This window comes from Macrotis lagotis, chromosome 2 (genome assembly GCF_037893015.1).
Source record: "Macrotis lagotis isolate mMagLag1 chromosome 2, bilby.v1.9.chrom.fasta, whole genome shotgun sequence".
Classification (NCBI taxonomy): Eukaryota; Metazoa; Chordata; class Mammalia; order Peramelemorphia; family Peramelidae; genus Macrotis; species Macrotis lagotis.
In genome coordinates, this window is record NC_133659.1 from 313618170 (window position 1) to 313631498 (window position 13329).

The following is a 13329-nucleotide window of genomic DNA, read 5'->3' on the forward strand; positions in this document are numbered from 1 at the left end:
TATTAATCCTTTAGGGTCTCAAAATTGCATTATTTCAATAAGCCACCTTTATATATCTCTATAATGCATACACACAAACACACACACAGTCTAGTTTAGCTTCTTTTCTCAGCTCTTCCTTCAGTGGCATTTCCATTTCCTCATATGGGACATCTGGGTTTGTGATGTTAGAAATTCATGTATGGTGGTCCTGCCTTTAATGGCAAAATGGGTATGTTAAAAAAAAACCTTTGGAAGCCTTTTTCTGTTTTTTTTTTTTTTTTTTAACCTGGGTGTTATTCTCCTTCCAGTTACGTCCTTAAATGCCCTCAAGATGGCTTTTCTTACTTGGGTCTCTTGACAAGTTTTCTTTAAAATGGTTTTTCCCACCACTACTTCTCATTGTTTTATGAGATGTGGCTGCTCATAACCTTCCACCATCTCCCCCCATAAGATTTTACAAAGGCGTTTATGTTCTAAATCTTTGTTGCCTTTGGCCACCATATATTTCTATTTAGCAAGGAGAGCAGGGATTTACTGGTTGAACTGGTTTCTAGATCCTCTGGTCTCACAGTAAATGGTTTGTATATATTAAACTTTTTTTTTTTTGGGAAACAGTAAAAAAAAAAATCTGCTTGGTCACATTTATTCCAGTTTATGTAATACAGTTTTAAGTAGCTCCCTACTACCTGCATTTGAGTAATAAAGGGCTTGAATGTCAGAAACATTTATTTTCGTTTCAAAATGTTCCCCATTTATTAGTTTCATCTGATTGTTAACAATTGCATGGTACTGCCAGAGGTTCTTTTTGCCAGCAACACAATAAAATTTTCTTCTTGGTGAGCACATCACTCTCTACATTGGTCCATTACAGGTCTAGCCTATGATAAGGTCTTCAAGACTACTCCATGAGACAAATATTTATGAGGGTCTGAGATGGGCTAAGTATTGATTTCTAAAGTCATTCTAAAATTAGTAAGTAATGGTTCTCAGGAGTAAAGAAACAGATTTCTTCTTGCAACTTACCATATGAATACTTCATCCCACAGAAGATTTTGGGGTTTCCTAATGACTGTTCTTTACATTCACATTTACCTAAAAAAAGGAAACAAAGATTCAACTTCATTAGACTTATAAAGATGAAAATAGGTAACAAGTAAATTCAAGTAATAAGTTAGACCCTCAGTGTATTCAAGAAATCAACAGCCACAAGGACAAATATGAATTATTTAGGTCCATAGAAGGACAATGGAGTTGCAAGATCACCTACATGAGCTAAATTCATTTGATGATGAAGGGGTGAAGAGAGAAAGTGTAGGTACAGTCACAGAATTTCAATTTCCCACCACCAGCAGGAATCCTTTCTGTAATATTTCCCCTCATTCTGAGGCAGACTTGATTGGTAAGGTCTCCTGTTAACCCATGTTCCTGGTTTTGTCCTCTGAAGTTTAATCCTTCTTCCTCATCAAAAGTCCTTTAAATGTCAGAAGATGGATAATGCATTCTTCTTAAGGCTTCTCTTCTTCTACAGGCTAAAAAAGCCCAGTTTCTCCAAGATTTCTAATCTCTCCACTATTCTGGCTATTTTCCTAAAAGGGTGGTGGGTGGAAGCAGTGGATTTAGTCCTCCTTTCCCCTTTTTTTTTCTCTCTCTCTCTCCCACCAAAGTCTTTAGGATCCAGTGAAGTTTTGTTTTTACTTTAATTTTTAGGACTGAACAGATGTGACCACAAGGTTGGCACAGGAGTAGGAACCAACACAGAGGCTGAGACAGGATAATAGGTGATAATGCAAGAGCCAGAAAAGTGGAAGCCATAGGACCAAGGATCCTTTGGAGAAGTTTTTCTTGGGAAGGGCGGGGTGCTTTCTTCAAAAGAGGAGGAGAGTGTAAAAAAAAACAAGACAGGAGAGAAAAATAAATGGTGGGATGGAGAAAAGAGACCTTAAAGGAGCTTGTATCTTCTAAGGCTAGATAATCCACTGAGAATGAAGGGAACTGATGTTGGATTATGGCATTGAGAAGAGCACAAAGATATAGAACAATGACTGAAAAAAAATGTTCTAGGGAGACCATTACATTTCCAGCGAGTGCTGATGTCCTAGTTTGAGGTTAAATCGCATGATTTTGGTGTGTAGTCAATCTGCTTGGGTTCTGTGACTTTAGTTATTCTGGGAACAGAAGCAGAAAAGGCAGTGGGATTTATTATTGGAGTTGGTAAGGCAAAGACATCACAAGTTCAAGAGGGTAAAGGGAATTTGGGTCTTAGGTAGAGGAGGTTGGTTGAAATGCCTCACGTGGGTTTTCGGCTAGAAGGGAGAGGAAGAGGTGAATCCAGAAAGGGGCTGGGATTGGGAGGATCTGGAGCTTGTAATGTGAGAAGAGAACATTTTGTTATGAATGGAGTGGGATGGGTATTTGCCCTCCAATGGGTCATCAGATGTCTCAGGGCCAAGCTGAAAATTATTTGAGTCCATTCAAGGGCTGACCTTTTTTGGTTATTTTCACGTTTGCATATTTTGTCCAGTCTTAAACTCCTCCCTCTTCTAGAAAGAAGCCTGAGGAGTGAAAGGTATTGATAATAGGAAGAATAATTGAGTTAGTTACATTAATACATTAGCAGAAAAATAATTTAGTTTAGACAATAAATTTAGTTTAGAAAATGAAATCATAGCAGGGGAAAGTCTGGGATGAATGTGAGAAATTGGATAGAAAATGCTAGAGATTGAATCTCATGCTTTAAACATTATTTAATTTATATGACTCTTCTTGCTTTTCTGTGACATGTGATGAAGGAAAATTTTTGTCTTTTTTGAGAGAAAAAATCCATGAATTTAAAACCATGTTGGCTGAGAAATCCTTTTAAACAATGGTTGATGGGTATGTGGTTGTCTTAGAATAGCTAAGGACCTATACAGAGTTCAGAGAATTTGATGGAATATAAACCGACATTTGTTTTCATGCTTAGGAGAGGGAGAACTAACATTTTTTGTTCAGCTTAAGAACATCAACTTATAGCCATGACCAAACAGCTTTACAGAAAATAGTTATTTTGGTTCCGGGCCGATATAGCAGAAAAACCACGGAAAGCCTGGGCAACTCACAATCTCTCGGTGCCCAGACCCTCATAAATTGCAGATCTGCTAATTCATCTTAGTCCTGAATACCAATGGAATTCTAGTTTGTTCCCAATGCAGAGTCCTCTCCTTTCTCCCCAACAAACGAAAACCAGGGGAGAATAATGGGATAAGGGGCAGGAGGCCTGGTTTCTAGGCTACGCTGTGGACTAGTGTGGGACCTTGGACATGTTGCTTTGGATTTGAGTTTCATTGTCTGTAATAGGAGAGGTTTGGATTAGATATTCCAAATGTCCTCAAACTCTAAAAATTCTAATATTTCTATGATGACTAGGAAAAGGTTACTAGTGTTATGGAAAGGGTGTGGAACCAGAGGCAAGTGACTTAACCTCTGTTTGCCTCACAATTTCTTTCATCTCTGAAATGGGGATAATAAGGGCATCTGTTTCCCAGGGTGGTGAGAATCAAATGAAATAATGTATGCAAAGCACCTGTAAACCTTAAAGCACGTGGCAAAAGTTGGCAATTAATGTTTTTATCAGTTATTAATGCAACTGCAGCTCATTGTCAGTAGGATCTACAGGCATCCCAACTGGGCCACCAGTCTCTGGTTCTCCTCCTAAAAGAGGAAATCACTGCTGACTAGAGTAATAGAATTAGACAGGTAAAGAGAAAAAAGTCTCCTAACAAACAGCAGGCTCCTTTCAAGGATGTAGAGAGTAGAGTACAATGCCTTCTAAGGACTCCACAAAGGCATGCCAGATAATCTCCCAAGGCCATACTGCACTCCAAGAGGTGAAGCTCTTTTCTTCAGCCTTGGACCTGTAAAAACAGTGGCACCTCTCTTTGGCAGCTTGCTGACACATCTCTTTCAGAAGAACTCAATAGCAGCATTTTCCATAACTGTTAGAATTTTGGAGTCTGAAGAGGCCTGGGATTTCTCATCCAAACCCCTAATAGAGAGATGATGAAAGTCAATCCCAAAGGGACTAGACTGAGGTCCCACACTCAATTCCTGGCTGAGCCAAGAACCTAACAAGTCTCCTGCACCATATTTTATATGGTCTTTTTCTGTTTTTTTTTTTTGAGGGGAGAGGAGAGTTAATGTTTATTATAGCAACTTAAAGTTTATAGGGCACTCTACATAAATGATATTATTTGATGCTCAAATCAACCCTTCAATCCCTACTACAAGGAAGAAAGCTGAGGCAGAGAGAGGTAAAGAGACTTGTTCAGAGTCTCCAGTTATTGTGACTTGGGCAGGTCTTCCTATTCCTATGCCCAGAGTTCTGCCTGCTGTACCATCTGGCTGCCTAAGATCCCGGATTTCATCCCTGTGGACCCTTCCTTTACTGATGAAGTTTGCAAGCCCTTTCACCTTAACTTGTTAGATGGTTTGAGAATTGCTTTGTCTAAACATATTTACCTTTGGGTCTACCTGATAATGAGCCATCTTGGTGGTCCTTAGAGGACAAGACATTTAATCTGTCATCCAGCCCATAGGCAAGGGGCTCGGCCACAGCTTCCACTCTTGGCCTAGCCTTTGAGAACCCCAAGTCAATTCATGCAGAGGCTTTGGAATGAGAATTTCAGAAATTATGATGCTCAAAGATTAAAAACAACTCCAGGATAAAACTTTGTTGGTTAGATTTCAACTCTGTCATGGTTTTTTTTTCAAAAACTAAAACTGGAAGGGGAAAAAAAACCCCTTTCTTTGTTATACTGGGTTATTAGAAAGTTAAATAGAACTGTTTGCACTACTGTAGTATTGGTCAAAACCAATTTAGTTGTTCAGGAAGTGAAATATTTCTCTAACCTCACAAGAAGTTGTGAGAATTAAGGCTAACCTGCTGGTATAGGCCCTAAGTTCCTGGTACGATGACTCCTTGGATATGACTCTCCCCTCCCTGGTACGATGACTCCTTGATATGGGTAGGGAGACATCTCATTGTGTTGCCACACTTGCATGCTTGGGACCTGGTATTGGCTCCTTGCAGAAAGGGGGTGCCCAGGGGGGCTACTCTGCACCCAGAGGAAGACAGCTGTTTAGGAGGAAGCTGAACAATAACTGCTCTAGGCTGGAGCTCCCCCAGCTGCATTCCAGTTAGTCCTTAGGGCCATCCCAGACAGCACAGCTGGTGGCGGGGATAGGAGAGTCTGGAGTCACTCTGGTGCCAGCACTCTGGTACAGGCCTAATTGATTTGATGCCAGCTCCTAGCACCACACATAATTGACTAACTGAATGTCACGTAGATTTAAAGTCTGATCCTCGGAGATCTTCCATAGCAGATGACAAGGCTATAGTAGAGTCAGAGAACTGTAAATGACATTATGTTAAAATTATGGAAGAATATTTCAACCATTCATTAAATGAACAGTAAATAATTTCAATTAAATGTATAAAATCAAATTAGTTGGCATTAAGGGGAAAACATTTTGGTAGTAACTACTGATATTTTTTCTTTTCTAAACTCTGATATAATTTTTTGTTTTTGTGATGGACCCTTAGTCCTTGCTCCATAGGCCTTTTTATTCTCACTCATGCTACCCCCCTACTCTGAGCGGCACACTTGCATGGTAAATTTTGTCTCATTACCCCAGAACTAAAGGGGACCATTATTTATGCTGCCTTTTACACCCACTGCATGCCCAGTTGCTACCCTTGGGCATTAAATGTACTATTGCTTGGGACTGGGCCAGGAGGGAAGAAAGTCGACTCAATCATCCTGCTCACCCGAATGTCGAAGAGCTGAGAATCCTTGTTCATCTTCCCATTCCCAGGTTGGTTCACTCTGGTTAAACGCAGGGTGGAAGTCTGGCAGTTCATGGTGCCAGTCAATGTCTGTGTTGCTATAATAAAGTCAAACTATGAATAAGGATATGTCACATTGGTCAAAAGCCACAAACAGGCAGAACACGGAAGAAGCAGCACAAATGAATGACAGTCAGCTGAAAAAGTGTTTAGAGTCAGGAATCAGAGAGATGAAAATTGAAAATGAACCACCATCTTGTACCCACATCACATTGGCAAAGATGGAAAAACCCAACGTTGTGGAGAACATGATTATCAAGTTACTGTTGGGAGAGCTGAGAATTGGTCCAAACAATTTGGAAATCTGCATGTGACCCTATAGTAAGGTGCAATAGTGTTCCTATTCCTTGATCCAGAAATTCTCTGAAGTGTATAACCTGAGGAAGTTGCTGTCCCAGGCGGAGTGGGGGTAGCTCCCTTTGCCTGACTGCCTGCATCTTCAAAACTGCCCAGACCTCTGCCAGCTCTCTGTTTCGCCATGTGCTTCTATTACTCTCTTTTTGGGCAGTTTTAACTACTGTATCCGGAGAGTGAAGATCCCAATTCAGCCAAAGGGAGGATTCCGAGAACTGAACTGGGGAGAAATAGGCTCTGAGAAATAGGCCTGGGATTGTCCGTTTCTGTTGCTTGTCCTGCTTGCTTTCAGGTGCCGGAGGAGATTCCCAAGGGGACCAGGAGCTCAAGCCATTGGAGACTCTGGAGCCAGGCCTGCAGCCAGCCTTCCCTGTATTGAAGTCGGAAGAAGCCAGGGAGCCTGGAGCTTGAATCCCGGGGGATCTGGACTTGGAACTGGGATTGTGCTCTCTGGGAACTGAGCTAAACTATGAAACAATCCCTTTCTCTTTTCCAGAGACTGAGGTAGTGCAAAGAGGAGGGGAATAGGCCTCCCTTGCACTGGGGTGACTTGGTTTCTTGGTTTCTATATCTATGATTACGCCTTCTGAAATAAATCCGTGTTAAAGTGGCTACATGGAACTAGGAGGCAGACCAATCTCCTAAAACTGAGGGGAAACTCATTAATGGAGACTGAAGTCATTTGCAGAGCCGAGATGCCCCACATTTCCCCTTAAGGAATCAACCCTGGCTGGGGAGAAGACAAAACGGTTAAACTCATACACATCTGACCTTTAGGCACTGAGAGCCATGGTGGATTGAGTCCCAATTAAATTTAACACTATAATTCTTAAAAAGAGTTCCCACTGTATGGAGCTTTACTATTTATGAAGCATTTTCTCATTTGATTCTTGTAACAACTCTGTGAAGTAGATAGTGTGAGTAGTGTCATGCCTATTATGCAACTTAGAAAATGGTGCTTCAGAGAAGGCAAAGTCAAAGTCATGAGGGGACATGGGAAGAAGGACTATGTAGCCCAGGTCTCTGGAGTCCTCCTCTTTTTACTGCAGTATATTGTCTAAGTGGGAAATGTTTCTTAGGCCTTGGTAGAAAGGATCCGGCGTATCCAGAGTTTACACCAGGATGCCTACTTTACAGAAACTTAACAGAGAAGCTTTTATCTTGGATTTCAGGATCTGTTATCAGGTAGAATCATTCATCTGACAACATAATGGGGAAAATGTCTCAGTGTTTCCCAAAACCCTGTGAAAATTCTTTTATAGGAGACCCAACCATAAGGAGACCTACCAACTAAGCCCAAATCACCTGCCCCCAATTATGAAGCATCTTCTATATTATTAATAACTTTCTAGATCTACAAAAGAAATAAGAGCTCACCTGTTGATGCAGTCCCCAGTGAGGGGGTCACAGCTTCCGGCACAGTCACACGGTCTGCAGCCGTATTCTCCAAAACCCCAGTATCCTACCATACACTTGTCACAATGAGGGCCTGCCACTCCAGGTTTGCAAGGGCAGTCACCGTTGCTGGGATCACAGAAGGACGCTGAGCTGAAGGGAAGAACGGCTGACCCAATGGGGTGACAGGAACACGCTGCTTGAGAGATCACACACAAAATATCTTCAACTCAAAATGAGTTATGGATTATCCACGAGCCAGGCTGACATTCCCATTGTCAATCAGCACACCCACAAAGGTTCATGTTGATTGGTATGTACACAGGAAGGCAAACCAACTACAAAACCACCATCACCAAAAATCTAACCCTAAACCCCCAAACAAAATCAAACTCCAAACAACAAAACCACATGTCGTTTTTCTGTTATCTGCTTTTTTGAATTCTCTTCCTATCAACAGAAAATAAAGAACTGAATATGGCAATATTTTTTTTGTTGCATTATTTTGTTAAACATTCCCCAGTTGCATTTTAATTTTTTTTGGCAGAGTTTGACACCTCTCTAAAAATAAGTTGTAGAATTGATACTAACCTATCTTGATGGAAAGTGTTTCTTCATTTGAGAATTTCCTTTATGATTGAAGCCATTGGCCCAATCCCTGACTCCCATTCTCATTAAAGTCCTGAGAAATTCCTTCAGCAGAATCATAACTACATGATGTATCTTCGATTGATAAATATCTTCGCAATTTAATAATTTGTCCTTGGAAACTATGGTAACATTAAAATTATTTATATCTGTATGAAAAGCAATGACTAGTAACCAGAGTTTAAATTTTTTTAAAGATTTTATTTATTTTGAGTTTTACAATTTTCCCCTAATCCTACTTCCCTCCCCCCACCCTCCACAGAAGGGAATTTGCCAGTCTTTACATTGCTTCCATGGTATACATGGATCCAAATTGAATGTGATGAGAGAGAAATCATATCCTTAAGGAAGAAACATAAAGTATAAGAGATAGTAAGATCTGATAAGAAGATATCAGTTTTTTTTTCCCTAAATTAAATGTAATAGTCTGTGGTCTTTGTTCTCCACAATTGTTTCTCTGGATACAGATGGTATTCTCAATGGCAGACAGCCCCAAACTGTCCCTGATGGTTGCGCTGATGGAATGAGCGAGTCCATCATATGGCAATAATTTTAAGTAAGAGAAAAGAAAAACATTTCGGCAAAAACAGCTTCGTCATTGTTCAGGGAAATTGCTAGCTTGAGTAGCACCTCATGTCTTAGTGTATTCTGTAACCAGAGCATATTAGCCATTGGATGGCTAGGTGGTCATTTGCCTTTGAACGATCTCAAAATCCCTAGTCTGATCTTGGGAAGAGGAATGAAGATGACCTTTAGCTCTGGTTCATTTTAGAGGAGCCACGTGGGTTGTCAGTCTAGGTATTTCATGGGACTTCTAGCTCATAAATGAGTGTCCTTCAGGTTTTCCAGAGTGTCCATTATCAAAATATTTTGGATGCTCTTCAGCGTTTGCATTCCTGTTTAGGGGGTCCATTGGACTAGGACCTGTTCTAGACATGCAGCCTGAGAATCTCAGGGTTCAGACCAGGGGACTTCTCACAGTCTTAGGCCACCAACATTTTGCTATTTTTTAGTACTGGGTTGTATCTAATAGTCTGGACTTTTGTAACTGCAGCAAAACTATGGTATAAAACAAGGAGATTCCTAGCTTGTCTCTGGCAGGTGTGCTCTTGGACGCACCTCCCCAACTGAGCAAGCTTGTTCTCCCTCCATGTATTCCAAGGGTCGCCTTGTTCTGACACCCTTCCATGTCAGGGCTGGGTAAGATTTCTTGTATTCTTCCTTACATGGAAGTTCCATCTATGGAGAAGACACACGATGGAGGGGAGTGAAAAGAGCCTCAGAACCATGACTCTATTTCTTCACCCTCTCACTTTCCATGGGGGAGGCAAGGATTATTGCCTGGTGGATTTCTGCTGACATTAATCTGATAGAATTAAGGGAATACAAATCTAGGGACGGTCAAAGTCAGGGGTCATACTGGGCCACTTTTAATTGTGATTTCTAATTCTTCTGCTTGCTCAGATTCACCTCCCTCCTTTAGAATGTGCTCAGAGGTAACTTAAATGGAATCCAATGACAATGCCAGCACTCCTTGTAGGCACTAAGGTAAGAAAACAGACAACTCAGGTGCCAAAGTGAACTTACTAAAGCACAGATTTGAACATGCCACCCTACCTTCAGCCCCTAATCATTCAACTCCAATAGCACCTCATTATCTCTAGAATCAAATATAAAATTTTACTTTGCTTTTGTTTCCATTTGAAAGTATTTATTGCTATATTTTTCACACCAGTTCCCCCTCCTCCCATATGCTTCTTTTTCTCAGAGAGCTGTTCCATATAACAAATATTATTTTTAAAGACAAAAAAAGAGAAAAAAATTAGTCTGACTAATACACTTAAAAAGTCTGGAACTCTGGCAGTATGCAACACTTGTGGGCCTCCCACCTCTGTAAAAGGGATCGGCTGGGACTGCCTCCTATCCCTTCTTTCAAGGCTCTGTTTGGCTTTTTAAAAACCTTCCCCTCCTGACCCCCTCCAACCTTTCCAGGCATGTTTCACTTCATGCCACATTGCACAAGACACTCCATCTCCGGACTCAGTCTCTCTTCACTGTTGGGCTCCTATATCTGAAATGCTCTCTCTCTCTCTCTCTCTCTCTCCTTTCTCCTGGTACTGATTTCCTTCTAAAATCTCACCTGCATGAAGCCTTTGCTGATCCTGATCAATGCTAGTGTCTTCCCTCTGAAATTATCTCCAATTTACCCAGTACACATCTTGACTGTACATAGTTGTTTAGGGTTTCTCCTCCATTAGAGCTCCATGAGTTCCCATTTTTTGTCTCCCACTGTATTATATTCCCAAAAGCTAATTAGGACCCATAGGAAACCCCTAATCAATTCTTTCAGATACTAGCAGACATAATGCTAATGAAAAACGTCAATTTTTCAGGTTTATGACTGATTTTTTCCCCCTACAAGAATCTGAACCTAGAATGTACCCTGGGAATGATAACCTAATTTGATTTTCTATCATAATTAAAGTAATTTGTCTTATGTTTTACTGAAAATGAAAATTTTTACTACGAACAGTACAGAATAGTAGACTAACACTCCATACATCAAACAAATCGTTAAATACTTCCTTTATCAGATCCTAAATGCATATTTTCTTTTTGAAAGGTGGTGATGAAGAACTCATTTAACTTTAGCAATTGTAGAAAGGTAGTAGGATGTCTCATATTTTGATCAGGGAAAAAAAAGATTTAATGTAAGGATCTAATTAGGATGCCTGGAGCTTCTCAGTAGAACGGTCTTGGAGAAATGCAGATATCTCTTGTTTCTACGTCACCTATATTATATTTCCCAAGCATACAGTTTTGTTTATTGTCATTTGTTAGTTTTAGAATAGGTTCCTTATCCCATTTTCTAAAATTGGGTTTTATTATGTAAAACTCTGGGCATGTCATGTGGACAGAAACCCTAAGTTTCTCCTTTGTTAAAATGAAACAAAGAAAGTCTGGATATTAAAATAGGAATCCATCAATGAATGATCCAATTAGTATGGAAGATGACTTTAAATGAAAAACCCTGGCCAAAATGTGACATTGTCCTAATTTGGATGTCATCAAACAGAGAGGATTCAGGTGTTTTAGTTACCATGGAAGCTCTGAAATGTAGGATTGTTGTACAGGGTCATAGCAACAAGGCTCAGCTTGAATGTAGAAATCTCATGCTGTCTGACTCTTAGAACATAATGAGTGCAGCATCTTTTCTATCTTGAGGTCTGATTGAATGCTGGGAGCATTTATAGTATTTGACCTCGTGTACTGTGGGCCTTTTTTAAAGATCTACACTCATTTTAGGAATAACCCCTTAATTCAGAAGGGAATGTGATTCCATCATCTATGCCAACAGCCCTCTCAGTCCTCCAAACCAATATGACTTTTTGCATAATTACAAGATAAAAATACCAGCCAGAAACTATGTAAAACTAGCTTGAGGCAGAAGGCTCCAATACCTTTCAGGGCATACTTTCCCAGTGTAGCACACTGAGGCTTGCCTTGCATACCTATCTCCTGAAGTTTGCAAAGCAGTTAACATCTGACATACATCCAACTAAATTTCTTATTTTCTTCAAGCTCAGGGCCAAGGTAGTATCTGACTCTCAATGATACTTTTCCAATCTTTATTTCCCACTGACTTTAACCTTGAGATGTGGTCTAGGCACTTCGTTTTCCACAGCTAACTGCCAAAATCACTAAAAAAAGACAAAAACAACTCATGAACCTTATTAGAAAAAAAGTCCAATTGAAGTAACATAAATCTCTGGCTGTAGCTACTTTCTCTTTATTATACATTAAAAACCAATCGAAAAGCCAGAATTAGCTCTTAAATAGCATAGCTCTTAATTGTTCATTTTATTTTATTTTTTCGTTTACACAGCTGTGGTGAGGTGTCCTTAAAAGACAGCATGTTGTCTCAAGTGGCAGCCTAACATATTGAAAAGAAAGCTGTGTGGCCATGTCTACAATGGCAAATTGCTCATAAAAGGAATGTGCACATTTTACCCCCCAAACTTTTTCCCTGGGTTGTCCAAACTTTTGTTGTCCAACTACATTTTAAAAAGAAAATGTTTATAGCATCTTAACTGCCCAAACATATTTTTAAAGTATTTTTTAATTTCATATAGTTTTTTCATTCTAAGAAAATTGAACACAAAATAGTCCAAACTTAACACAAGTTAAATTAGTATGAGACCCTTTTCAAAGAAATTTTTTTTATTACTAAACAATTTACAAGAAGTTTCTTTCACACTACTAATTAAAAAATTGAACTTAGGTCAAGTTTAGTGGCTCTGTCCATTTTTGTTTACTTCAGAGTCACTTTAATTTTCTACAGAAGTTCATCCAAAACTAGAATGTTCAGAACCCCAAATGTGGTACTTCTGATGGTAAAAATAGCAATTTAAAAATCTTTCCAGGTCTTTTCCATTTTTCTTTAGTGTGTTATCATCCTTCCAGTTATTTCCTGAAATGCACCTGGGATGAAATGACTTTTTTATATTTCTTGCCAAGTTCTTCTTAAAGTGTCCCCTCCCCCCTTTCTTCACTTAATTTATGAGATGACACTATTCTGAGTTTTCCATTGTCTTCCTAAGATTTTGCAAAAAAAAGGTTGTATTCTAAATAGGTGGTATACTTGGCTATCATATTTCTCTGCCTTGCAAGGAGATGATGTGTTTGCCGGCCAAAGTAGTTTCTAGGTTTTTTTTTTAAGTCTCTTTGTTGGTGTGATTAATTTATTTTGGTTAAACTTCCTTAGGAAATAATAGTCTGTTTTGACATGGTTTTAAATTGATTTGGTATTTTTGGCATTAGTAACAACAAGTCATGTTGTGATTACATCAAAGACTATGTTTTTCTTTCTGTTTAAAAATTTTTTTATTTATGTAAGTGACTTGCCCAAGGTCACACAGCCAGGCAATTATTAAGTGTCTGAGACCAGATTTGAACTCAGGTACTTCTGATTCCAGGGCCGGTACTCTATCCACTGTGTCATCTAGCTGTCCCAAGACTGTGCTTTTCTTTTCTTTTTTGTCTTTTAGGATCACAAGATCATAATA

The 13329-nt window shown here is 39.6% G+C and overlaps 1 protein-coding gene across 4 annotated transcripts in view; it reads right to left on the reverse strand.

The window, feature by feature from the left end:
• NTN4 (netrin 4) overlaps nt 1-13329 on the reverse strand; it is a 188178-nt gene that overhangs the window by 9506 nt on the left and 165343 nt on the right. For 3 of the 4 annotated variants that reach the window (XM_074226614.1, XM_074226617.1, XM_074226616.1), the window contains exons 6-8: nt 7598-7814; nt 5789-5904; nt 1006-1074 (exon numbers count right to left, since the gene is read on the reverse strand). In XM_074226614.1, the coding sequence (XP_074082715.1) occupies nt 1006-1074; nt 5789-5904; nt 7598-7814 (402 nt within the window). The remainder of the gene's footprint in view (nt 1-1005; nt 1075-5788; nt 5905-7597; nt 7815-13329) is intronic. The other variant, XM_074226615.1, reaches the window with a different exon arrangement.